This window comes from Magnolia sinica, chromosome 16, assembly GCF_029962835.1.
Source record: "Magnolia sinica isolate HGM2019 chromosome 16, MsV1, whole genome shotgun sequence".
Taxonomy (NCBI): Eukaryota; Viridiplantae; Streptophyta; class Magnoliopsida; order Magnoliales; family Magnoliaceae; genus Magnolia; species Magnolia sinica.
In genome coordinates this window covers 6,081,897-6,108,637 of record NC_080588.1, presented here as the reverse complement: position 1 = coordinate 6,108,637, position 26,741 = coordinate 6,081,897, and the positions used below count along the sequence as shown (strand labels likewise).

The following is a 26,741-nucleotide window of genomic DNA, read 5'->3' as shown; positions in this document are numbered from 1 at the left end:
TCCTTTCCTAGATCCTTCTGCTATGGGCTTATGGCATTATGTATTTCATGCTAATTTGAGGTGATCGGGAGGGTAGAAATGATATACAATTCATCCATTAGCACACCAAATGCTATCACCTTATTTTCATGTTGCATTTAAACCATAGTCCTGAACATGAAGGTGTATCCCTGATCAATCAATCTTAGATATATAGATCAGGTTTCCTAATGGTAGGTCTATAGACACACTAATGGAGTATTATTCTTTTATTTCCACCCAATTTAAGAACCACCCTCTCCACAATATCTACTCCAATTCTATTCTCATACCCCCATGTATATATATGTCTTGTCTTCCCATGGCTACCTAAACTTAGCTGCAAATATGTGATAGCGGACAACCAACCGGCACACCAAAAGCTCAAGAGCTTATGGGGAAGGACCAGTTTACCCCTCTATATGCAAGCCTTTCCAAGCAAACCCAGGTGAGACCTCCCCGCGGGCAACCCCCGCTTCGCATGGGTCCCCGAATCGCATGATCCCACAGTGGGGACTACCTCGTGGCCATTCCTGCATCTCACAGACCCCACCTCGTGGGCCACCCCACCCTAGCGTGGAGGTACAGTGCATCATTGAAATCGCACCAAGATGCCCCAGCATCACCCAACCACGCCGGTAAAGAGACTCGAATATTGGGCTCCTGCTCTGATAACATTTTGATAGCGAACAACCACCACACCAAAAGCTCCAAAGTTGATGGACAATGACCGATTTATCCTTATATGCAGGTCCTCCCAAGCAAACCCAGGCAAGACCTCCTCGTGGGCAATCCCCGCTTCGCAAGGGTCTTCGAATCGAACGGTCCCACAGTGGGCCCCACCACGTGGGCCACCCCACCCTAGCGTGGAGATATGGTGCATCATTAGAATCACACCAAGATGCCCCTGCATCATCCACCAACGCCAATGAGGAGACTTGAACACTGGGCTCCCGCTCTGATACCATTTTGATAGCAGACAACCAACCAGTGCATTAAAAGCTTTAGAGCTGAAGAGGAACGATCGATTTATCTCTATATGCAGGCCATCCAGGCAAACCCAAGTAAGACCTCCCCATGGGCAACCCTCGCTGCGCATGGGTCCTCGAATTGCACGGTCCCACAGTGGGCCCCACCTCGTGGCCATTCTTGCATCTCACAGACCCCAACTCGTGGGTCACCCCACCCCAGCATGGAGATACAGTGCATCATTGAAATTACACCAAGATATGCCCACATCATCCACCCACGCCAGTGAGGAGACTCAAAACACTGGGCTCCTTCTCTAATACCATTTTGATAGCGAACAACCGACCAGTGCACCAAAAGCTCCAAAGCTGATGGGGAAGGATCGGTTTATCCCCACATGCAGGCCTTGCCAGGCAAGCCTAAGCGAGACCTCCCCCTCCCCCACTTCCCATTGGTCCCCGAATTGCACGATCCCACAATGGGCCCCACCTCGTCGGCCACCCCACCCTAACGTGGAGATACAATGCATCATTGGAATCACACCAAGATGCCCCCACATTAATATGTATGATTACTCCTACGTCGATGCACCAGGAATTATATATCATGGAGTCATGGAGACGTAGTTCATCCCACACAAATAAAAATCGTTGCCACGAGCAAGGCAATCATGCATCTATATAGGCTCAATACCCCTTGGATTACTTTCACGGCAAGGTATCTTGGACGGCTCATACTATCACTAGGGATCAACAAGCAGACTTTCACTCATAAGAATATGCATACACATGAATGTTAATCAATGTAAGGGAATATAACGTACCTCATGCTAGGGAATAATTTTAGTCTTGGTACTTGAGCGTGATAGATGAGTCCCCTCGACCTATCTACTCTCACTGCCAACAAGTAGCTAATAAACATGAGTGCACCAAGGTATTCCGTAATAGTAACGGTGGCCATAACAGCCATCACTGTTACCTTTACAATACGGGTCGTAACGGCTATTATAGCCCTTGAAACAGCTATTATGGTCTCTTTTTCATCAAAAGGAAAACCCCCAAAAACCTATATTTGCCCCATAATGTTGAAAAAACAATCCAAGAAATTTGTATTTACACCATAACAAACCATTACGGGAATGTTATGGCTTTTATAGGGAGAGTAATGAGTTGTTAATGATGGTTACAAGTCATTTTTTCCATAACGGCTATTACGAATATTACGACCCCGTAACGGGTAACGGATGCTACCTTTACCTTTACGGCACACCATGGAATGCACACTAAGCTAGAGCATCGATGCACATCCTAGGATTTGGGAATTTCAGAAGTGTGCACCAAGGTTGTGCTGCCAATGCTCACCCAAAATAGAGAGGTAACATATTCACATCATAATGTATAAAAGCAGCACGTATCTTAATCATATGGGCGACCACAATATGTCTATTTGAATATAACTTGGACATCTTCCGATATTTGTGAAGCCTTAGAATGCAACTCGAACTAGATTCATGGTATTAAACATGTTAGATCTTGAAGGATCAAGCAAACATCACCATATGCATAATAAGGATTGCCTTAATAAAAACCCTTGATTGAGCCTCCCACTACTCAATTTGAATTGCTAGATGTGTTTAGCGCATCATGATTGGGCTACATCCCAACTCCTGAGTACCACACTCCATACTTTTATTAAAAGAAGTGTGGCAAATCACTATAACTAACACAATATTTGTTGCTCTAACCTTTCCCTTCTCCTCTTCTTCTTTCTTTCCTCTCCATTTCCCCTTCCCTCTTTCTTTTCTCTCTACCTTTCTCCCTCTCTATCTACTTGAATCTTATAACTGCAGAATCTAGATTTAACTGGTCTTTTGAGGAAATGGAAATCTCCGTTTTTAAAGGAAACCCGTGGAAAAGGAAATCGATTTTCACAAGTAAATTTCTTTTCACTAATAGGGGAAAACGTCACATCGAGGGAAATCGATTTCATTTACACATTTTTACAAAGGATTCCACCCATCCAAACTTTGAGAAAACTTATATGCATGTTAACCCTAGAGGTGACCTCCTAGGAATAAATATCATACATGTTGCATACCGAATTTTGAATGTTTAAATGCATGTTACATTGAATTAAAAAACACTAACTACAACTTTGATATAGGCACATTTCAATTGGGACTGAATACCAACAAAGCGCTTCTAGATACTTTTATAGGTGTTCTGAAACCAACATCAAGTCACATTATCTAGTGATCTAACAAAAGCTGTTTAAAAATCAAGTAAGAAGGAACAGAAAAAAAGGAAGAAAAAAAAACATGGATTGACACTAACTTTTGTTGCAACTTACATTGTTTTGAATTTTCAATTGATCAATTGAAAGAAGGAAGGCATTGTACACATCCTTGTCATTTAGAAGCTTCTGAAAGTCATTGGCGCTACACAGCATCAGAGAAATGGCGAACAACATTAACTTACTATCAAGTGTTGAAGAAACACCAAATAAGGCATGAGACAAACATTATATGCCCTCTTAAGCAATTTATTAATTGTTTTAAACGTTTATGGAGGAAAGTAGTAGAAGAATAATGTAAATCAAGAGAAGCACCTCTTGTCTAAAAGTTAAAACAATATGACCTTATTCAAAAACAAAGCTGAGGAGATGTTTAAGTAGAAGATGGGATGTCAAAAGGTATTAGACCTCATTTGGCACCGTGGATTTGAAATACCTTGTATTAGAAATCCCCTCGATTTGAAATACCCTAGATTTGGAATCCTCTGGTTACGTTTGGAACCCTGGATACAAAATCCCTTGTAATCCAAAAGTAGCTATGCATAATATACTTACAGGGGTTTGAATTTAATTACTAAATCAACTTTAATATCCCTAATTAGTGTACTATGTAATGTTTGACATAATAATCATAATAAGCCCATTGAAGTATATACTTTGGCCACAAATGATGAAATTCCAAGTCTTGGATGGGCCACAAGCATAGGATCACATCCAAGCGACTAAACAACAACCGTTGATTTACATGGACAATGTTTGGACTATGCAGATCATCCTATTAAAGTAATCTTAATGATACAGTTGATAATATGACTGTTTTGGGATATCATCAGTGGGCCACGTGCCTAATAGATTAGTAGCCTAGCGACACACTGATGCAGGACAATTAACCACTTGCTCTAAAAGCTCGAACCAAGAGAGCATGGTGAATCAATCCCTTTATCTATCTCATAGTCCAAACCCCACATCCCATTGGTTAGGACCTCTGATGGGGATATTACGCGCACATGCCGCCCCTACACACGTACGGAAGGAGAGGGAGGGCCCCTCCGTCAATCTGGCTCGATGACGACGTCCAGGGAGGGCCTCCTAGTTAGAAGACGGAGTTTTGGTTCATTAGAGTGGGCCCGATAATCAAGTAAAGCCCATCATGGGATCTCATGATCGGGGCCCACTAGTCTGATTGATTTCATATTTTAGGTTTTGATTATTTATGTTATTTAGAATATCATGAACGCTTTAGATTTCTTTGATTAGTTTTTATTTTGGTTTACTTAATCGCCAAGTAATAGGTTGCACAGATGGTGCGAGTTTTAGGGTATAGAGTTTTCCTATAAATAGGCACCCCCTGTAGTTTTTTTGATTCATTGAAGTTTAATAAAAATTCTGCGTTTTTCCCACTCCTCTGAGTTCTCGAGTTGTGGAAATCCAATTGGGTGTGAAGCCCTCCCTTTTCGAAGGGCTAACTACCGTGGTGTGAAGCCACATCTATCCTGATTAACCCCCATCCATCGTCATCTCTATTCCCCATCTTTTACCATCCCTTCTTCTTATCTCACCCCATCATCTACACTTCGAATCAACCATCTCTTGCAGCAATTCCTCTCCCACAGCAGAATTTCAGAATCTAGCCCTGCAGAAGGGCTGAAACTTTGGTAGAGCACCACACATAGACTGCATCTCGGATCGAACTAAAAATCAAGGATTTTGGAGTCCTCCCCTGGCCGACCAGACCCAAGAAGTTGGTTTGGAAAATCGGGCCACGCTCGCACATGCGGCCAGGCTCTTGCGCACATGCGCTCGGCCTAGGCTCGCTGTCTGCACGCACGGACTATCACAAGCTCAGGTTTCCTCTTTATTTTCCCCTTTCCATACCTGTTTTCATAACTCTAACTCTAGATTGCATTATCCCTAATTGATTTGCCCCCTTTCTCACCCCTAGGGTTCTTTGAATTGAAATTGGGGAATCCCTTGGATTAGGGACTGATTACTATGCATGTGTGGCTGATTTCTATTTCCCTTTTAGCATCGTTTGGTCCATAATTTTATTGATTCAGTCCTAGCCTGTGTAGGGCCTGGACCGCATAGATTCCCCTTTACTTGAATGTTTGAGCTTTTTGTGTGGGATATGGAATTTGTGTAATTGTTTTTGAACTAACGTGATCTTAAGCTTGAAATCTTGCACATCATATTTGAATTTCATGTCCTGCATCAAATTTGGTATCAGAGCTTAGGGTTCTTATAGGGGAATGCATTACATGTTTAGGTTTAGTTGTTTATGTCCATTACGCATCAATTCTTATCATATATGACTGTTTAGAGGTCCATAAACCCTGACCTAAGCTGCTAAAATTTTTTATTATCCCCTTATTTGAATTATTTTAGAAATTAACTTAGCTTTCTATTTCTAGGTTTAGAAACTTTCCTTTTCTATTTTTAGGAACTAAATTTTTAGAAACTTTCTTAATCTATTTTTAGAAACTAATTTCCTTTCCTTTTTCTTTTTAGAAACTAGTTTACTTTCCTTTTTCTTTTTTAGAAACTTACTTTCTATTTTTAGAAACTTTCCTTTTTCTTTTTTTTAGAAACTAGGTTGTTTTTTTTAATAGAAACTTTCCTAATTTGTTTTTTTTTTTAGAAACTTTCCTTTTTCTTTTTTTTAGAAACTAGGTTGTTTTTTTTAATAGAAACTTTCCTAATTTGTTTTTTTTTTTAGAAACTTTCCTTTTTTTTTCGTTTTTAGAAACTAGGTTGCTTTTTTAGAAACTTTCCTAATTTGTTTTTTTAGAAACTTTCCTAATTTGTTTTTAGAAACTTTCCTTTTTTCGTTTTTAGAAACTAGGTTGCTTTTTTAGAAACTTTCCTAATTTGTTTTCAGAAACTTTCCTTTTTCGTTTTTAGAAATTAGGTTGTTTCTTAAAAAAATTTAAATTAAAAAAAAAAAAAAAAACTTTCTTATATTTTGACAACTATATTGCTGAATTTTGGTTTGCACCCTACACTAAACATGGAGCAATTGCAAGAGTCAATAAACAGGCTGACTCAACAGTTGAGTCTTTGGGTAAGCGCTTGGAAATGGACCAATGCTTTGAACAGCTTGATGCGCGCATTACCCGACTAAAGACCATCGCCAGGGCAAACCCCACCATTGGGAAAGATGCCCAATCTCAAGCAGGTGGTCAAGAGGCTAGTGTAGAGTTACCCATTGAGGACATACCGGTAGTGGATGAGTTTCATGATATCTTTCCTGATGATCTACCAGATGATGTAACGCCCCGTACTTTTCGGTACTTGAGTGTAATCGTGAAGATCTAAAACTTGGTAATATAGACCTAGTTCATTGAACATTCACACTCGTATTAGTCTAAACCTAATCATACATCTTAGGCATTGAAGTTTGAAACATCAGGACCATGACGTCTTGTCTCTTGACGTGTCACTTGATCACACTAATGGGACCCTTAGGAAACCGTGGGTTAGTCACTGTAACTCAGATCCACAAATAAGCTGGTCTACAAATGCTATAGGCAATCCATCATTGTTTATGATGATTAAATTATCCTACCACCTAAAACTACCATTCATTGCCCTTTTAAACAAGTCAGGCAACCTTTTGTTTCAGTGTGGGTCAGATTTGGAATAAATCTGACCATTTGAAGGAAACTGCATCTAAAAATCGAGTCATCCATCCATTGACCGGTAAGATGGACCATCACTTCACCAAAGAAGTCTATTTTTAAGATTTCGATCACCCTGTTAGTTAAATAAAACAGTGCCTCAACATTTTAGGGCTCGAATCATAAAAATCTACCATACACTAGGTTTATAACGTCGTGTTAGATGATCCATCCTTTGGGAACATAAGTTAGATTAATTGGCCTCATAATCAACCCCTAGATTTCACCTAGACACTCTTTAAGAACCCATGGTTATTGATAATTAGACATGGATCGATCCAACAGTTGGATTGGTTGAATGGTCGGGATGTTGGATATTAGTAATTAGACATCAATGTAGTGGATGCCACTTAACACTTAAGGTCAGTTAAGGGTTAGGCACCTGACTCATAAGGATCGAGCTACCATAAAGGCAAATCTATTTAGAAGCAGGCACTATGATTTCAAGATTTAGATAATAACAACGATAATAATTTATATTATAAAAGATGCAATAATAAAGGAATTTATTAGGAAAACCCATAAAATAAGCGTCCTAACCACCTAAACCAATTCCTAAGACCCTTTCGGCCATTGGGATGCGGATTGAAATCAATCCGACCATTGGATTAATAAATGTCAATAGATTGACTCAAAATCAGATTATATGGCCCACCCAGACTTTGGGTCAGCCTGATCGACGGCTCCAGGACCCCAAGTTAGGGCTTGCAAATAGCATGGACGGGGTGGATTTCTCATAGACATCACGGTGGACCCCACTTAGCAAGCGGTGCACACTCACCGTACACCGGTCATGCCATCCTGGTCAGCACGGGCTGACCTGTGCTTCTCTAGAAAAGGAGAAGTTCCCCTTTCTTTCGACGTTTGTAGCAGTGGGAGATGCGTCCCCTGTTTTTGGTCACAGCCCACCATCTGGCCCCTTCCCAAGGATTTGAACAGTTCATCGTGGCCAGAGGAGGGTTCTGAACAAACCCTATGTGGTTTCAATTGCCAGAGTGCACCCACCTGCACACGAGAACAGACACAAGTGCGACCTGAAAGCACATGCTTTCCAAAAACGGAAACATGTCTCCGTGCAACAGGTTGGCAATCCGTGTGTGGTGCGTTTGGCATGATCTGGGTCGTCCAAACAACCAAAATCTTGGCCATCCACTACTGATTCACATGGATTGGGTCTGTTGTTAAAGAAAGAGAAGGAACCAGCCGTTCTCTCCTATCTTCGAACCCACCGCCTAATCCTCCCTGAAGCTTCGAAAAACCACCTCCTTAAGCTCCCGTGGACCAGTCCGACCCTCCCGAAGACAACGTTTTGAAGGAATAAGCAACGAAGGTGGGGCCTAGTTCGAGTATTGCCGGATGTTCCAGCATAGTAGGAGAAGAAAAGAGAGGGAGGAATGGAAGAAAAGAAAGGGAGAAAGAAAGAAGAATCAAGAAGAAAAGAGAGGAGAAGGAGCATGGCTGCCTGGCCCAAACCGAGTCGACTCGCTACCGAGTCAGGAAGTGGCCCCAAAATAATAATAATAATAATAAATGAGCTGGGCTTGGGTTCAGGCCGGCTGAAGTTCCAACTGATGGGAGAGAATAGAAGAAGAAGAAGAAGCAGGAGAGGGAGTTGAGTCCCGAGTCACTGCCGAGTTAACTCGGTTGGGACCAAGCCTCCTGATCCGTTCAACTCAGGTATGCCCACCTCCCATCTTTGTACATTTGAATTGTCAGAATTAAATTATCATTATTGTTAGGAATTATTAATGGACGTTACTAATCCTACTACTTGATTGTTAGTGTTAGATATTCGCATTATTATTAATAATATTTTTCTTATGTGGTCATTAGTAGATTGTTTATTATAAGATTAGTATTGATAGTATTAACTGATAATCATCGTTTATCATTACTCCACTTATAATATTATTTTGAATTAATTATAGGAATTTGATTTTAAACTCTAAGCCAATACCCTAAACGTAGATAGTACGTTAGGTTTGGACCTAATTGTAGAAATTCATGATTCATGGTGGATCATTGTATCTATCATCAAGACTAGGTTCATTATGGGTAGTTATGACTTAGGAAACACCATCGTCCTCCTTATGGGACTAATCCTTGTTAATATGATTATTAGTGTTAGTCCTTATTATATTATCGTATTATTATTACTTGCATTATTTAGTAGATTATTAGTCATTATAAGAATAATAGATAATATCGGTATATGTATGGACTTGTGCACCATCATTATTAAAATGTTAGCTAATATAAGATATAACGCTAATACTAATAAATACTTTATAATTACTAAATTAACATTAAGATTAATTGCATACCAACAAAAGTCCAAACCCTAAATCTAGCCTAGACCTAAGTAATCTAAAACATAAGCTATGATCCTAATCGTTAGTAGGTTATCCATGCAAATAGTTGTTGTTACAAATAAAGATCAATGCTACTAAATACTAGTATTTTATTTATCAATCTTACGTGCAACCATAGTAGAGCATACTATTTACTGCATCGCAAGGATTATTAACGTCGCATAACTAACCTTAACCATGTCATTGAGGATAATGGTTATGTTGCGATTGTACTTCGATTAACGTTCAAATCCTAAAATTTAAGTCTAGGACTAAACCCTATGATGAAAACCCTAGGTCTACGCTAAAACCCTAAAGATAAAGTAATTAAAACCCTAGGCTATTATCTTAAACCCTAGGTAGTTTGTAGGACTTGGATCTAATCGTACAAGCTTCTGACTTATGGTAGGGTTTGATTTTAAGGGAACGCGCTTCCTAGCAACATCAGTTGGCAATTCAAAAAAATAGGGTGATGATTTTTCCCCTTGAGCTTTCCATTTTTCCATTAGAGTTATAGTTTTTATTTTAATTTGTAATTGATATCTCCATTTCATAGCCACGTGTGTTAATTGTTGGAATTGAACTACTACATTACATGCTTAAATGTTTATCCTGCATATTTATTTATGCTTGTAAATTATTTGTGGATTGTTTATGGAACTTAACTGGTACATCAGTGGGAAACCCCCACCTATAAATGTACACCCATACTTGGGATGTAACCCGACTAGTTGTGATTATAATGGACCTTCGGCTTAGTGGTTATTGAAATATGGTTTTAATTGACCATTGATGTGGGCCGACCATCCAGGGTTGTTGTGTCTAAGTGGTTTTCAAGGATGGTCTTTTATCGCATGGTTTTGATACTTGCCCTATGTGGCCTATTTTGATAATTGCCCTATGTGGCTTGCTTTGATATCGCCCTATGTGGCTTTGTTCTGGTATTTCCCTTTATGGGTTCGATGTTTTATACTGTGCAACCACGCGATGGTAAGCCCCATATACTGTAATATGATTGGCCACTAGTCGACGGGTTTCCATTAAATATCCTAAGATGGTAGTCTCATGAGCCGGGGATGGTGGTATGGGACCTATGCCCGAGCTGTCGGCCTACGCTGGTGACGAGCCCTCGTAGTGACTTTGAGCTTATGTAAAATTGGCTGGTTGTAACTAGACTGATAATGGTTTGGCTAATCATGCATACATGGCACATACCAGCGTCTATCGCTAACGTACGTGATGTACAATAGGCAGTCGTTACGCCACACTTAGTATGCTTTCGCTGACGACTAGCTTCTGTCCAACTGGATATTTTTCCCAGGTCGATGATTGCATTCCGCATGGTTGATCCCTGGGGCATTGATTACGTATTTGCATGGGTGACGAGCCCAAATTCCGCATGGATGAGCATCCTCGAGGCATGACTACATTCAGGCATCCATGCATCTAATAAAACCTGCATCATGCATTGTTTTGTATGTTTTATTTTATAACTATACTTACCTAATGCAACGGTGTGCAATCTTAAGGGAATTTCACACTGAGTTGGCCACTCATCCATCAAATATACAACAGTATAGGTAGCACAAGTGGCCCAGATGATGTTCACATTCATATTGGTGAGGAGCTGACTATGGTTGACAAGGGTGCATGATTGTATTTGTTAAGGGCTGCTACAAGATTTCACTGCTCAAGATTGTTGCAATTTACCTTGTTTCACATGTAATGTTAATTCATTTTGTATTGTAAGAATGGGGACATTGGTTTGTATAAGTCATTATGGGCACTCTCTTGTATATTTTAAATGTAATTGAAATTTTTCCTTATGTTGATTTGTCCATTATACACTCATCTGCTTACTCTGAATGCGATAAATATATGTGTGTGTGTGTGTGTGGACTTTAACTCTTTATAAGTTAACACTCGAGTTTTCGGGAAACGAGTCGCATATTCAAGTCCTGAAAAGTCGGGACGTTACAGATGAGTTTTCCCCTATAAGGGATATACAACACACCAGGATGTGAGACACCGTACTACCTATAGTCGAGTTTGCATCTATTAGTTTTGTCGATAGGTCCACAGGTCTAAGTCCTTTTGAAGACGCTACTGGTTATAGACCTTGGAAACCTATTGATCTTGTCCCTATGTCATTGTCTCATGGGCCGTCAGAGTCTGCAGAGTCTTTTGCACATCACATCCATTCATCGCATCAAGAAATCGGACAGGAGATCATGACTAGTAATGAACATTACTCACTTTCTGCAGACCAACATAAACATTTCAAGAAATTCAATGTAAGGGACTCTGTGATGGTCCGCATTAGGCCAGAGCGGTACTCTCAGGGAGCCGTTCATAAATTACACGTGCGTAACGCTGGACTATTCAAAATTATAAAACAAAAGGGTCTCAATGCGCATGAGGTAGATCTTCCACCTTCCATCCGAATTAATTCCACATTCAATGTGGAAGATCTAGTTGTATTTCAGGAGACCACTAATACATTGTCCAGCCTATCACCTAACCATCCTGATTCCCCAGACCTTTCCCTTAATCCATGGCCCCTTCCCGACCCATCTTCCCAACCACTACGTCCCATACCTACCCGTCCCGACTGATTCTCCCAGCCTCTACCTCCTATACCTACCCTTCCTGACCCATTTTCTAAGCCTCTACCTCTCATACCTACCCGTCCCGACCCATTATCCCAACGTCAACCTCCCATACCTACCCATCTCGACGCATCTTCCCTGCCTCTACCTCCCATACCTACCGTTCCCACACTCAGAGAGGAAATAGAGTATATTATGGACCATCAGATAATATCCACGTCGGACAGTGGATTTCAGAAGTACCTTGTTAAATAGAAGTCACGCCCAGCTTCAGACAGCACGTGGCTCACTAAGGAGGAACTTCAGAGACTTGATCCTGACATCCTGGAGCGGTTCGAGAGTTTTATTTCGCCAGTGGTGAAATCTTCACAATTGGGGAGAATTGATGGGGACATCACGCGCACACGCGCCGCCCCTACGCACGTACGGAAAGAGAGGGAGGGCCCCACCATCGATCTGGCTCGATGACGACGTCCAGGGAGGGCCTCCTAATTAGAAGACGGAGTTTTGGTTCATTAGAGTGGGCCCGATAATCAAGTAAAGCCCATCATGCTCATGATCGAGGCCCACTAGTCGGATTGATTTCATATTTTAGGTTTTGATTATTTATGTTATTTAGAATATCATGAATGCTTTAGATTTCTTTGATTAATTTTTATTTTGGTTTACTTAATCGCCAAGTAATAGGTTGCACACATGGCGCGAGTTTTGGAGTATAGGGTTTTCCTATAAATAGGCACCCCTTGTAGTTCTTTTGATTCATTGAAGTTTAATAAAAATTATGAGTTTTTCCTACTCTGAGCTCTCGAGTTGTGGAAATCCAATTAGGTGCGAAGCCCTCCCTTTTCGAAGGGCTAACTACCGTGGTGCGAAGCCACATATATCCCGATTCGCCCCCATCCATCGCCATCTCTATTCCCCATCTTCTACCATCCCTTCTCCTCATCTCACCCCATCATCTATACTTCGAATTAGCCATCTCTTGCAGCAATTCCTCTCCCACAGTAGAATTTCAGAATCTGGTCCTGCAGGAGGGTTGAAACTTTGGTGGAGCACCACACACAGACCGCATCTCAGATCGAGTTGAAAATCAAGAGTTTTGGAGTCCTCCCCTGGCCGACCAGACCCAAGAAGTCGGTTCGGGAAATCAGGCCACGCTCGCACATGCGGCCAGGCTCTTGAGCATGTGCGCCTAGCCCAGGCCCGCTGTCTGCACGTGCGGACTATCACAGGCTCAGGTTTCCTCTTTATTTTCCCCTTTCCATACCTGTTTTCATAACCCTCACCCTAGATTGCATTATCCCTAGTTGATTTGCCCATTTTCTCATCCTAGGATTCCTTAAATTGAAATTGAAGAATCCCTTGGATTAGGGACTGATACTATGCATGTGTGGCTGATTTATATTTCCCTTTGAGCATCGTTTGGTCCATAATTTTATTGATCCAGTTCTAGCCTGTGTAGGCCTAGATCCGCATAGATTCCCCTTTACTTGAATGTTTGAGTTTTTTGCGTGGGATATGGAATTTGTGTAATTGTTTCTGAACTAACGTCATCTTAAGCCTAAAATCTCGCACATCATATTTGAATTTCATACCCTGCATCAACCTCGGCTAAACCCCTCTCTTGAGCCCCACATCGCATGGGTTCTACCTCACATGAGCCACCCACCTCACATGGGACGCCCACCCTGAGTGTGCCCTTGCATCCCACAGGCCACCCCACTCGAGCCCGATGTGAAAATACCTCTGCATTAATTACCCCCGGTGAGGAGTCTTGAACACAAGACCTTCCACTCTAATACCACCTTGATGCAGGACAATTAACCACTTGCTCTAAAAGCTCAAGCTGATAGAGCATGGCGAATCAATCCCTTTACTTATCTCATAGCCCAAACCCACATCCCATGGGTTAGGACCTCAGCCGAACCCCCCTCGTGGGCCTCACACCCCATGGGTTAGGAGTTAGGACCTCGGCTGAACCCCCCTCGTGGGCCCCACATCACATGGGTTCCGCCTCACACGAGCCACCCGCTTCACACGGGCTACCCACCCCGAGTGTGCCCCTGCATCCCACAAGCCACCCCACTCGAGCCTAGTGTGAAAATGCCCCTGCATTACACACACGTTGCACATGTGACCCATGGGAGAATTTTAGATGAAATCCTAGCTTCCACCTTAGATTTCAAACCCTCTCTTTGAGGGGATTTGAAATCCACAGTTACTTTATGGTGCCAAACAGACGGGATTTGAAATCCCCCCAAATCCATGGTGCCAAATGACCCCTTAGCCTTCTGCCAAATATTAAAATCTGCCAATATTGAGAGGAAACGTTTTCCAAATGCAGAAACAGCATGTTGCAAAGATGTTTGAGTAGAAGATGGGATGTCGAAAGGTTTTAGCCTTCTGCCAAATATTAAAATCTACCAATATTGTGAGGAAATGTTTGCTAAATGTAGAAACAGTCATGTTGCTGATTGGCCACCACTAACATTAAGGGGTGTCAATGTCAACGCGCAGTGTGCAACACCTCTTGAGAGGCAAGTACCTTCCACCTTTTGAAGATGGTTGTCATGACTCTAGATAGAATTTCAAAATGCAGAATTCAATAGCCCAGTTTTTAAAATGCATGCAGATTCCCACCTACAATTATTGGATGGCGGGAGATACATACCAATGATTCTCAGTACATTCTGTGCACACACACTTTCCCCAAAATATAAAAGGTGAAAACACTTAGAAATATCAAGGTGAAACACTTCAGAAATATTTATATTGAGCAAACACATCTTTAGTCACACCACTAGATATACAGGCCAACAGCTCTCAACGCATAGGAAAAGAGAACATGCCATTTAACATATAAACTAAGCCTAAACCTCTACCATTAACATGTCCTAAAGACAACCAACTGCATAATTTTTTAAATAATCCTAGTGAAACCTAAGACTCTAGATAGAAATTATTTAATAAAACAAACTAAAGACAGGGTAGACTCTAGCCAAATGTATTCAAAGTCCATATGTATACATGCACAATCCATTAAGGGCCCATTTGAACGCACCCTCTGAAAGGGCATTTGAGGCCTAAATGCTGTTTTTATCCACCAAAAAAGCAGGCTTGGAACCTCCTTTTTCATAAACCCCCCTTTGAGGAATTGCAACCAAATGGACCCTACTTCTCCAGCTTCAAGTGTTTAAGCCTCTTCGAGGATTAAAACTTGTGCATGCATATAATTTAGGACTCGAACATACAAGTCACAAATAGTTGATGCCATCAACAATTCTTCAGAATACCACGTGTTAAAGACTTATTTAGATAAATTGCCCTTTAAGAATACCATGTGTTAAAGCCTTATTTAGATAAACTGACTTTTTAATATTCTTCAAGCTAGAAACTATTCCTTCTGCTTCAGCAGGCGTGCAACGCACATGAGAGGAAGACCATGGATGATCTGAAGTTCTTTTTGTGCCGAGTCCGGAAGAACTATTTGGTGTGGAGGGACTTTCTTGTCGCTCTTGTGAATCCCTATATGTACATCAAGGTTTGAGCATCAGAGAATAAATACATAGCAGTACAACTTCACTTGACTGCAATGATGAAATTCATTTGCAAATCTACACATGGATTAAGATGATTTTTTCAGCACAATTGCATCCTTATACAAATTAATGCATGCATAACCTGCTAGACAGACCAACATCACTCAAATGCAAAGATGAAACATATAAGCAGGACAAGTTCATCTGCTCATGACTAATTTTTCTGCATGGTCATGCAAATAAATGCATTGATATTTGGAGATTATGTACAGGCAATGAATTGCTGGCTCTCTTCTACTCTACCATGTATGCTAAAAATCCATAAAACACCATCTCCATTAGAGCCTGTCAAGGATAGACATTAAAATCACATCTAAATGCATTGTGATTTTTTTTTTTCTTTTTCCAATCAAAATTAATGGTGCTAGTGGATGTTAAAAGTTGTTGCCATGATCTGAAGTTTTTAAAATGGCTTGGGGCTATTTGGTTGTCGGGGAATGACCTTCCTGGTTTTTCTGTAACCTGGGGAAATTTAAAATGGGCTTAGTGTTGCCTGGGAAAGTCTAAATTCCATTTGGTTGACACACTGGGATTTCCTAGGAGTCCTCAAGAGAAGTTAGGTTTTGTTTGGTTCAAACAATGGTTTTTCCTCAGGAAAATTTGTCATTGGTTAGCCATAATGTCTACGTAATGTCAGACCCAACTTTAATCAACCATCACCCATAATCCAATTAACAAGACAAGCAATTGTTGATCACTGGCCAAAACAACGGTTCGTCCTGATGGATCATATTGGAATATGTATGATCACTGACTAGGACAATCCATCACGATATAGAGGAGAATCAAGTATATGGCATCCACTCCTAAGTTTGTATAGAGCCCACCATGCTACTTACATGACATCCAATCTGACCATCAGGTGTGTCAATTCACATTAGGAGCAGGACCCAAAAATCAGGCCCTCCATGATTCAGGTGGGTCACACCAAGGGAAACAGTTGGGGATGCCCACCCTTGATTTTGTACAAGGCCTTTCCACTCTATCAATGGCCATAACTTCAGTTTAACCATAGATCATCAAGTCTTTTCTTACTACCTCCACCCACATCCTTTTGGACCTTCCCCTTGCCTTTTTAGAGCCTTCATCAACTTGTATTCTCCTTGTAACCATGACTCTATACATGTATACATACAACAGAATAATCAATTATGTATGTATTATCAGAACAATTTTTATTCTTTTAGTTCTCTTGCTTTGTTTTTCAGGCACATTATATATGTATTTGAGGCTTCTGCAAAGGGTATTCCGCAAGGCATCACAATAAGAGCCTTCCCTACCCATACTCGATCCTGATGCAGGTCTAGATTGATGAATACTCAGCATGGATTTTGACTGTCTCCACATGTCTGATTAGGCCTCTCTCACTGGCAGGATCATCCTTTGGCACACTAACCTGCACCACTGTTCACTCCATCTTTCTGGCATCCATTACCTGAATTGCCTTCTGAGCTTCATCAATGTACCAAAATCTCATGAATGCAAGTCCCATGTTTCTACCAAGTTTCTTGTCCTTAGGAATTAATACATCTTATATGTTTCCAAAAGTCAACAAATATCTTGTCGAGCTCATATGGATTGAGTCGAATACCTTGAACAGCCCATTCATTCCTTCGTCTCTGCTCTTCTTAACCAGGAACCAGCCATTATCGTCTTCAGAATCTTCAACCATTGTCTTCAAATTAACCCCATCAAACTAGCTAGCATACATAGCATCTGTTTGAAATTCAAATATAATGGATTGGTGATGCGAGTCCATGACCCAATTGTAGGCAGACAACTTAAAGACCATTAGAATAGTTTTGGTGGTCATGTTAGACATGTGCTGGTCAAGCTTTGTGGAAATCAATTATAGCAAGACTGCAATTTGGGTTGTTTAGCTGGAAAGCAGTAGAATTTTCAGAGGGAGATCAAGTCAGAGAATACAATATGTAATAAATTATTTGATTGGTGCAAGCTTAACAAGAAAATGAGAGGTATCCAACCCATTTTTACTAAGATCCAATTGAGCAGAGTCGACTAGTGCGGCTGGAATCCAGAGTCCATTAGAGAAGAATGGTGTTGCCCTCCTGACAGGCATTTCAAGTTCAATTTTGATGGCAGCTCGATGGGGAACCTGGGCCCACTTACGGTTGACAGTTTAATCAGAAATAGTAGGGGGTGAAATTTTGGTGCAATTCCCAGTCTTCTTCTTCTTTTTTCTTTTTCTTTTTTTTTTTTGAAAAGATTCCCAGTCATTTGGGTGTGAGAACTGAGGAACATCAAATTCCACCAGAGCTGCTGCCCTTCTCCAAGGGATCAGACTGGCCATAACTCGCAATTTTAGTCCAATCTTCATTGAAGGCGAGTCAGGCAATGCAATCAGTTGGATCATAACTGGTTTTTATCCATGGGGTATTGCAAACCTTACTGAGGAAGCCAGGGGCATGCACGTCCATCATTGTGCTGTTTTTACATGTGCATCAAGTAGCCAATACAGAGGCAGATCAGTTAGCTAAGGAGGGGACATCCAGGGATCAGATTCAGATGGGGTATAATTTGGTTCCATGTCTGTTAGGAGTCTGTGCAATTCCGTTGTTGTTGTTGTATTCTCTTGTCGGTATTTACCTTTTAATAAAATCTCTAGTGATTCATTAGAAAAGCATACATATATTAATCAAAACCTAAAACTAAGAGAAAATGCATAAAGTATGAATTTTGGCAACATATGCATTTAATGCAAAGGATAAGGCACCATGTTTGGACGATGAGAGCAACACATGAAACTTCTTAAGTTGAGACTTCCAATGTAAGAAACCACTTGCATGTTTAACCATAGCAAACGCTTCCTATAAGTCTCAGTCCCAACGACAAACAGTACAAATAAAAGAACCAAGAAAGAAAATAATAAACATGAAAAGGAAATGAAGGTTTTTATGCTTATGCCATGAAATCAATCCATCCACAGATTTTTGCCCTAGAAAAAGCTATCTGCATCATCCCTATTCAACAGAAAACTTGGAATTTACATATTGAAAACCTTAACATGATCACGTCTGATATTTAAGGAAAAAGACAATAAATAAGAAAGAGGAGAAGATGAAATCAATTACCAGAATGACTTGAACATGGCTGAAAGGCCACCTTCTTCAACCCCTAAAACCTGAAAATAGAGAGATTCATCTATTGTGATTCCATAAGTCAATATAAATAATTTTAGTAAAATTACACAACTAAATTCCCACGATGTTTTCACTAAAAACCATGAAAATTTGTTTATATTGTGAATATTGAATTGTGTTATTGCTTCTTAGTTTTATATTTCCTTTACGAAAGTAGTTGTAGTGAGGTTAACATGCATTTTATGTGAATTTTATATTCAGGCATTCCTGGTATTTTCTTTGCTTTTAGCTAGGGTACTTTGGGTGTTCCAATAGCATAGAGATTCAATATATATAATTTTAGTAAAATTACCCAACTAAATTCCCGCAATGTTTTCACTAAAAACCATGGAAATTTGTTTATATTGTGAATATTGAATTGTGTTATTGCTTCTTAGTTTTATATTTCCTTAACGAAAGTAGTTGTAGTGAGGTTAACATGCATTTTATGTGAATTTTGTATTCAGGCATTCCTGGTATTTTCTTTGCTTTTAGCTAGGGTAGTTTAGGTGTGCCAAGAGCATAGAGATTTTTGGGGTAGTATTTTTCCTTATAGTTTTAGGGCGTGTTTGATTTTCTAGTTCATTGGTAAATGCCTAGTAAATTGGTATTGATTATTTCCCTACATATTTTCCTGTACTTGATTTGACATTCTACTTTTTTTAACACAAAATTCGAGAAGGCTGCAAAATATTTGTGGGTCCCACCGTGATGTGTGTCGCTTATCCACACCGTTCATCCATTATGCTAGCTGAATTTATGGCATGAGCCAAAAAATGAAGCATATCCAAAGGTTAGGTGGACCACGCCACAGGAAAAAGGGAATCAAACACTAGTCGTTAAAATTTTTTTGAGCCACTATTTCTTTTGGTGTGGGCCACTTGAGTGTTGGATCTTCCTCAATTTTTGGCTCATATCTCAAAATTCTGTTGTAAAACGGATGGACGGAACGCCTATATCATATACATTACTGTGTGGTTCAAAAATTAAAACTATCTCTTTTAAACCGATTTCAAATGCACAAATTCCTATGAATTTTCAAACGCTGTGAAATGGTAATAATTACCATTTCCACGGTATTTACGTTTGCTTTGAAAAAACAAACAGGCCCTTAGGCGTAAGTAGTATATCTAAGAATTAAATGATTTTAATTAGTTTTTCTTTAGTTGTGCACATGCAACTAAAGATATAGATAAATATAAAGATAGAAGCAATGTTTTAAATAGCTATGCTATGAAGTGTCTAGCTTACACTACGTAGTATAGCTTAGCCTTAACCCTATGTAGCTCATGAAAATACGCTACATGATAAATTTCATACACTACAGGCTACATAGACTACATTACACTATATGAAGCTCACATTACAAGATATTTTTCACTATAATATTAAAATCAATTGATGTTTTCAATGACATATTACATTTTTCTATTTTCAATAAAAATTAGTTAATCTTTTCAATGCTTTTGGTAAAATTAATATAAGTAATAGTATTAAATCAATTTCATTGCTCTTTCTTTACGTTTATACTTAATGATTGCTTTAGGTTGCATTTGGTTGCACTGAATATTGTGAAATTTTGTTGAGCTTCATTATTAATCAGTCTAATTTGGGGAATATCGTGAAATTGGTGCAACCAAGTGCAACCTTGATTAAAAATCTAGAAGTAGCGTGTAACATAGCTTATGCTTAACCCCTCTTACGCCTCACACCGTAGAGGGGTGAATGCGACGCTACACACTATTCACTATTTAAAACACTAGAAGTTGAGAGATGCTCACACGCAAGTAGTTGGATGATAAGTTAGTGTCCAACTGGCAGTTAAATGCCAACATATCAATTTTGTACAACATCCAGCCTGTGGAAAGATTGGCCCACCATGAAGAACATCCAGTGCAGATATCAACCTTTGTTAGGTAGGCAACATCAAAGAAAACAATGACAGCCACCAATCTAATCCAAAGTGGCGGTGTGGCCCACCTTAGTAATTGATTGGGCTAACTTTTGCATCAAGTGATCTTTGCGGTGGGGCTAACATTTTAGACATGATGGATGTTGTACGCATATGACTTAACGGCACTCTATTCACTCATTAGATTGCAACTTACGTGTCCAATGAGTTGGATGCGAGTTTCTCATATACATACATATCATTTGTGTCTGTGTTGGGATTGCATGCTGAAGACCTTAACTACTTGCAAATATCCATTGCTGGATAATGCGCAATGGTTGTTGGACATGATTATGTTGGCATGTGATTGGCGTACTTGGTAAACATGCATCAGTGGCCTCCCTACAATTCTTTCATGCAACTAATTGGATGTGCCCTTTCCATTTGGTCTGATGGTAGTACATTGGTGTGCCTTAGACAGTAAACTTCCACAAATTCCTTTTAGCTTGCGTGCAATAATCGTAGTAAGGTGAAATATGGCGCATGGCCATGTTGTCATGTGAGTCATGTTAGGGCTGCCAACGGGCCGGGCCGGGACCTGGGCTGGGCAAAATCAATACTTTTAATAGGCCAAGCCCGACCTATTAAAAATATAGGCCCAAGGCCCACCCATTGTAAGGCCTAGTAATCATCCATCGGTGGGTTCCCTGCTGTTTTGAGCAACCAACTACTTGAACATTCATATGCCTAGCTACTTGATGCTTAAAGATATGCCTGACAACTACCCCTCCATGACTACTACACCTCCATAACCCTACTTGCTTGCTCACCATTTGGGCATGCACATAATAATTGAGCTTTGGATTGCTATTAGGTGGGTCTGTGTTGGAATGTGGATGGTGTCAATATGAACCTCTGCCATCCCCAATTCCAAAGTCCAAGGTTAAGGAGTTTGATTGTCTAGTGAGCAGCCTGTCATAGAACATTTGATAATCTACCATTAGAAAGCCAACCCCAAATTAGAGAAAGGCTAAGATGTTGATGATGATTTAAAGGCTAAGAGAATACATAAAAGGTAGTTGATGGGGACATTAGAGGACCTACTCGGGTGTACTAGAGACGAAGACAACCACCCACATCAACGCAACTTTCTGTGGATGGGAGACGAGTTCTAGATGGGGCCCGCCGGGCCATTTTGAAGACCCCATTCTGGGATGATGCATGTGGGATGCTTAGGAAATCATTTTAGTCATAGGATTTCTATTTCGTATCGATCCAACCGTTGGATCTTGTCGATCGGGCCATCAGGACACCAGATCATTTAGATCTGAGCCCCTTGGACTCTGATCTTACTTTCTTTAGGTTTTTGTTATTTTTAGGAGTTATTTGATAACTGAGATTAATCATAAATATTTTAGTTTTCTTATTTTAGATGATGGCTCACTTCACTTGAGTGAGTGGCATAGTTGTAATTATGCTGAATTTTTAATTATAAAAGCCCAGGGGGGTGGAGTTCCAACCCTAGTGGAGATTTGATAAGAAAAAAGATGAAGAGAGAAGATCTCTTGTGTGAAGAAATTTTCCTCTTTATTTTCTAGGATTTTTTAAAAAACCATCCCTTCCAATTAAATTGTGAAAGGGTAGAAGCTCATTTGGTGGTGGATTACCCAAGGTACATCTTTCCTCTTTCTCTTATTCGAAAGGTATTTTTCTTCTTCTTATCTTCCTCTTTTCCCTTCCATTACAACCTTCTAAACCCTAGATCTTCAATTTCCTATTTTCTCTAATTTAAATAATAATAATAATAAAAAACTAATTCCAAAATTGTCAATTCCCATGAACCCTAATTTTTCAAATTTCAGATTTTTCATTTCTTAACCCTAATTATAAAACCTACAAATCTGTCCCTTGAGTGCGGAACGTGACTATGCTAAGTTGGAAGTTCTATCCTTCCATTGGCCCTAGTTTTAATTGACTTATGTGATTTCTTAGCATGTGGGCATGTGATTTAGGTTAAATCAGATTTTATTTCCTATTGTTTACTCTTAATTACTTGGTGGGTTAGCATCTTTTGTTAATGGAATTACTTTATTGACGCTTTCATAATCTCCACATTGCTTGCTAGCATTAAATCATGTGTCCTGCATCAGTAGTGTTGCACAACTTTCATGTATTCATTATGAAATATGCTAAACAATGACAACAAATAAACTAACAAGAATACCAACTACAACAAGCATTCTCCAATTAATTGTTCGTGCACAAGTCTGGTTGGATAGCTTTATCACCACAAACGCAGTGTAGAGCGTGATGAAGCACCACACTCGTACTTGCACGTGGAACAACATATGACCCTTGGAAGGCTGACCAAGCAATCAAGGGTTCTTCATGCGAGGGATACAACCTAACTATGGATGATGGATCGCGGGCGGATCACGCTCACGGGTGCCGGGCTTTCATGGTGTATTTGTGACTCGAGTTATCGTATGTTTGACTTGGAGTCGTCGCTAACCAATTACTAAGATTTCCACAATTAGCTAGACCCTTTAGAAACCTTAAGAGAGGGAATTGGAGGATTCCCTGTTTTAAAATGACTCCTAATCTGCGGCCGGAAATTCTGGATAAGGGACCACAGTGACAAAGAGGGAAGGTGTTAAGCACACTCTCAGCCCATACAAGAATATTGTCTCTACTTCACAAGAAGACAAAATATTATGGATTAACTTAGTTCTTGTATACAGATGATGCAAATGTGTGTGAAATGTAGTGTGGCCATGTGGTGCCTACTGCAAGCAATGGAAGGTCAGACAAGTCTCCACCCGGACTCACCCACTTGGAGAAGCGGTCAACAGCCTAGTTGATCTAAGTTTTTAATCGGCAAGATCAGGTATACCAGCGAGCCACAAAGCATACACTCAAACCAACTAGACGAGCAGGTGGGTTGGGAGTGGAGATGATGATGCAAGACGCTAATGCGAATATGAATGAAGTTGAACAGAGTTAGGTAAGTGGGTGAACGGGTTGTCGCAAGGATTGACTTGAGTGGGTTGGATTAGCCTTTCGACAACTTAGGTGGCTAAGATTAGGACTTGGTTACGCTAACCTAAGGCTAGAAGGGCTTCCCCTCTTGCACTCTTCCTCTCCTTGTGGGATTTAAGTGAATGGTGAATGAGGTGATTGTGTGCATCTACAAGGATTAGTCTTACCCCTCCATTCTAGATCGAGCACAATTAGAGCTCAAGAACAGCGTCATCATCAGGGTTTGTAGGGGTGCAACCTTGTCCGATGTTTCTAGGTGGTTCCTCCAACCGGGTGTGGCGGGTCTGCATTTTGAGGATTTGAAGCCCCTCTCCCCTGACTCCCTATGGTTGCCCCTGTGTTCGAAAGTGGACGTCTCCTTCTTATTGTCCCCTGATGCTACAGCCGTAGGCAGACCAATGCTTGATCTGAAGAGATGGTTGGAGGCCTCCCCTTTTGCAAAGGAAACCTCTTGGTTTCGGCCTTCCAGGTTGTAGGGGTGCCTCTAGAGCTTGGGCTAGGAGAAACCTTTGCCCTCATTGGCGAATGCCTTGGAGAAGTGATTTTCATTGATCCCAAGACCATTTCTAAGGCAGATCTGAGGTGGGGTGGGGTCTACATTCGAAGGTGCCAGAGGAAGCTCCCTCCGGAAAGGGTAACGCTCACAGTCGGAGATGAAAAGATAGTTGTTACTTGTTAGAATCCTGAAGGAGGTCTTAGAGCCAGTTCAGGGCATGGATTCTAATAAGGCTACGAGAGGGATCCTAGGTGTCCTCAGGGAAGGTGTACAGTTTTTCTGCTCTAGCGAACCACGCTTCAACAAGTAGGGCACGTGTCTTCCGAGCACGTGCAAGGTACGTGTAGTGAATGCGTGGTCTACAGAGGACTCGTCTTCGGCAGAGCGATCGATGGCTCTTGTACACTATAGACACCTTAGGAAATTTGCATGCGACAACTATCCCATATTTAGGGCTTTCTGGCGCACCATCCCCACTTCGGAGTCTTCAAGTAGGCTTAGGTCCCTCGATCAGGTCTGAGCCTAAGGTTCCGCGCCTGTTGGAGCCTGATGTTGTGGACACGCATCCTGCTTCGGGTTCGCATTGCCTCCTGGGTCCAAGCTAGCCCCCTAACTTGTTGCTCATACGTCGCCACGTGCTCCGGGCCAGCTTCAGCTATTGGTTTCTACAACCCCCACGCTCCTTGTTCGTTTCTCGTGTGGAGCTAAGATGCCTGCCGTTGATCCATTTAGCCTAAAGCGTGTGCCCTATGTTTTTAGCTCCGGCCTGTGCGACGACTTTTTCCCTCCCTCGATAAGTATCCCATTTTCTATCCCTAAAGAGGAACTCCTATTCACAGAGTTGCTATAGTCGGTAGATGCGTCCTTTGAAGATGGTCTCTCTCCGCTCGACAATTGTGAGCTAGATTTGTAGTCAAAATAGGTCTCTGAGACGAGCAAGCGGGAGTCCACTGATATGCAAGTGATGGTGGGTCTATTCCAAGAGACAGATCGCAACCTCTCACTTGCGTGTGGAGGGGAGATTATTAGTGCCAAAGACTTCCTTCTAATTCCCCCTCTTCAGGTTGTAGCAGCAACGAAGCATAATAATCCTCTCTTGTTAGCTCAAGGGCCAAAACCAAAATGGGCTACCATGGTGGAGGTTGTGAAAGAGAAGTGTTGGATTCGGGAAGCATTAGGCCATTTCGCAGATTGATCGATATGCACTTTGGAGTTCGTCCCGAAGATTATCGTGCTCTATTTCGGGTGGTGGAGGAGAGGGGTAGGCTGAGGGACCCCTTCTTCTCTCCCAAGCCTTCTACCCGATCCCCCAAAAGTTGCAAAGAATTGGCTAGCTTATCTTCCTTGCTAATTCCTTCGGCTTCGGGCTCCACAGAAGAGGTTATAATGAATGGGAAAAGTGGCAGATCATGTCCTTATCTTGGAATGTCAAGGGCCTTGGTAATAAGGAGAAAGACTCCAAATTAAGGACATTTGTAAAAGATATAGGCCGCAACTGATCACTCTTCAAGAGACGAAGGTTCCTGTGTTCGATAAGAATCTTTTGTCTTCAGTTTAGGGGGTTAAATCAGCAAATTGGGTGTCTTTGGATGCTTCAGGTAGATCAGGAGTTGTGGTGGCATGGGATTCCTCGCTCTGGTTGAAGGTAGATTGTTGGTGTGGCTCCTTTTATGTTTCGGTAATGCTACTAGGCATTTCCTCGAGATCGGTTTGGTTGTTCACATCTGTCATAGGTCGAATCAGGAAGACTGAAGATCCAAGATGTGGGACGAGCTTTCTCTTGTCGGGCAAGGTTCGGTGGCCCTTTGTGTATAGGGGGGTGATTTTAATATAGTTTAGTATCCCTCGGAGAAGTCAAGCAGGGGAAAAACTTCCAACAGCATATGAGCCTTCTTGGATTGGATTGAATCGTTGGAGTTGGTCGACCTTCCTCTAGAAGGCAGGAAACTCACTTGGTCGAATGGTCAAGCCCAACCAATCATGACTAGTATCGATAGATTCCTCGTCTCCACAAATTGGCTAGATTTGTTTCCAGTTGTCTCTCAAACATAGTGTGCCATAAAGGCCATTATAGAACCGTAAAGGCCATTATGTAAAGGTAATGCTAGCAACCATTACACGTTACATGGTTGTAACAACCATTATGGGAAAAAAAAATGACTTGTAACCATCATTAATGGCATGTTAAGCCCCTTATAAAGGTCATAACAGCCCCGTAATGGTCTGTTATGGTGCAAATATAGGTTTTTCGGATTTTTTTCAACATTACAGGCCAGATACAGGTTTTTTGGGTTTTTTTCTTTCAATTTAATTAATTAAAGAGAGAGAGAGAGAGAGAGAGAGAGAGAGAGAGAGAGACCGTAACGGTCGTTACGGGGCCCGTAACAACTGTTATGATCCGTATCGTAAAGGTAACAATCAAAGGCATAGCTCGATCAATCGAAGGAGCCATTTTTCTGCTTGTTTTTTTATCGCTGGAACTTGTTTCCTTTATAAAGGGCATACGGCATTTGAGCATTTTCACAGGTTTTTGGTGCAATAGAAGCCTAGGTGATTCTCCACTCATATCCCTCATCCTAAGTGTCTAAACCAATGAGATCTAAGTAATTTTCTTCAGCTTACCACTCTAATGAGAATTCCAACCTCCATTGTGAAGATGA

General features: G+C 40.9%; 1 protein-coding gene across 2 annotated transcripts in view; it reads right to left on the bottom strand.

Moving 5' to 3' along the window:
• Positions 1-26,741, bottom strand: part of LOC131229251 (vacuolar protein-sorting-associated protein 37 homolog 1-like) — a 46,165-nt gene that overhangs the window by 12,748 nt on the left and 6,676 nt on the right. For both annotated transcript variants that reach the window (XM_058225156.1, XM_058225157.1), the window contains exons 2-4: positions 18,608-18,657; positions 15,286-15,441; positions 3,337-3,424 (exon numbers count right to left, since the gene is read on the bottom strand). In XM_058225156.1, coding sequence (XP_058081139.1) covers positions 3,337-3,424; positions 15,286-15,441; positions 18,608-18,624 — 261 coding nt within the window. In that variant the 5' untranslated portion in view covers positions 18,625-18,657. The remainder of the gene's footprint in view (positions 1-3,336; positions 3,425-15,285; positions 15,442-18,607; positions 18,658-26,741) is intronic.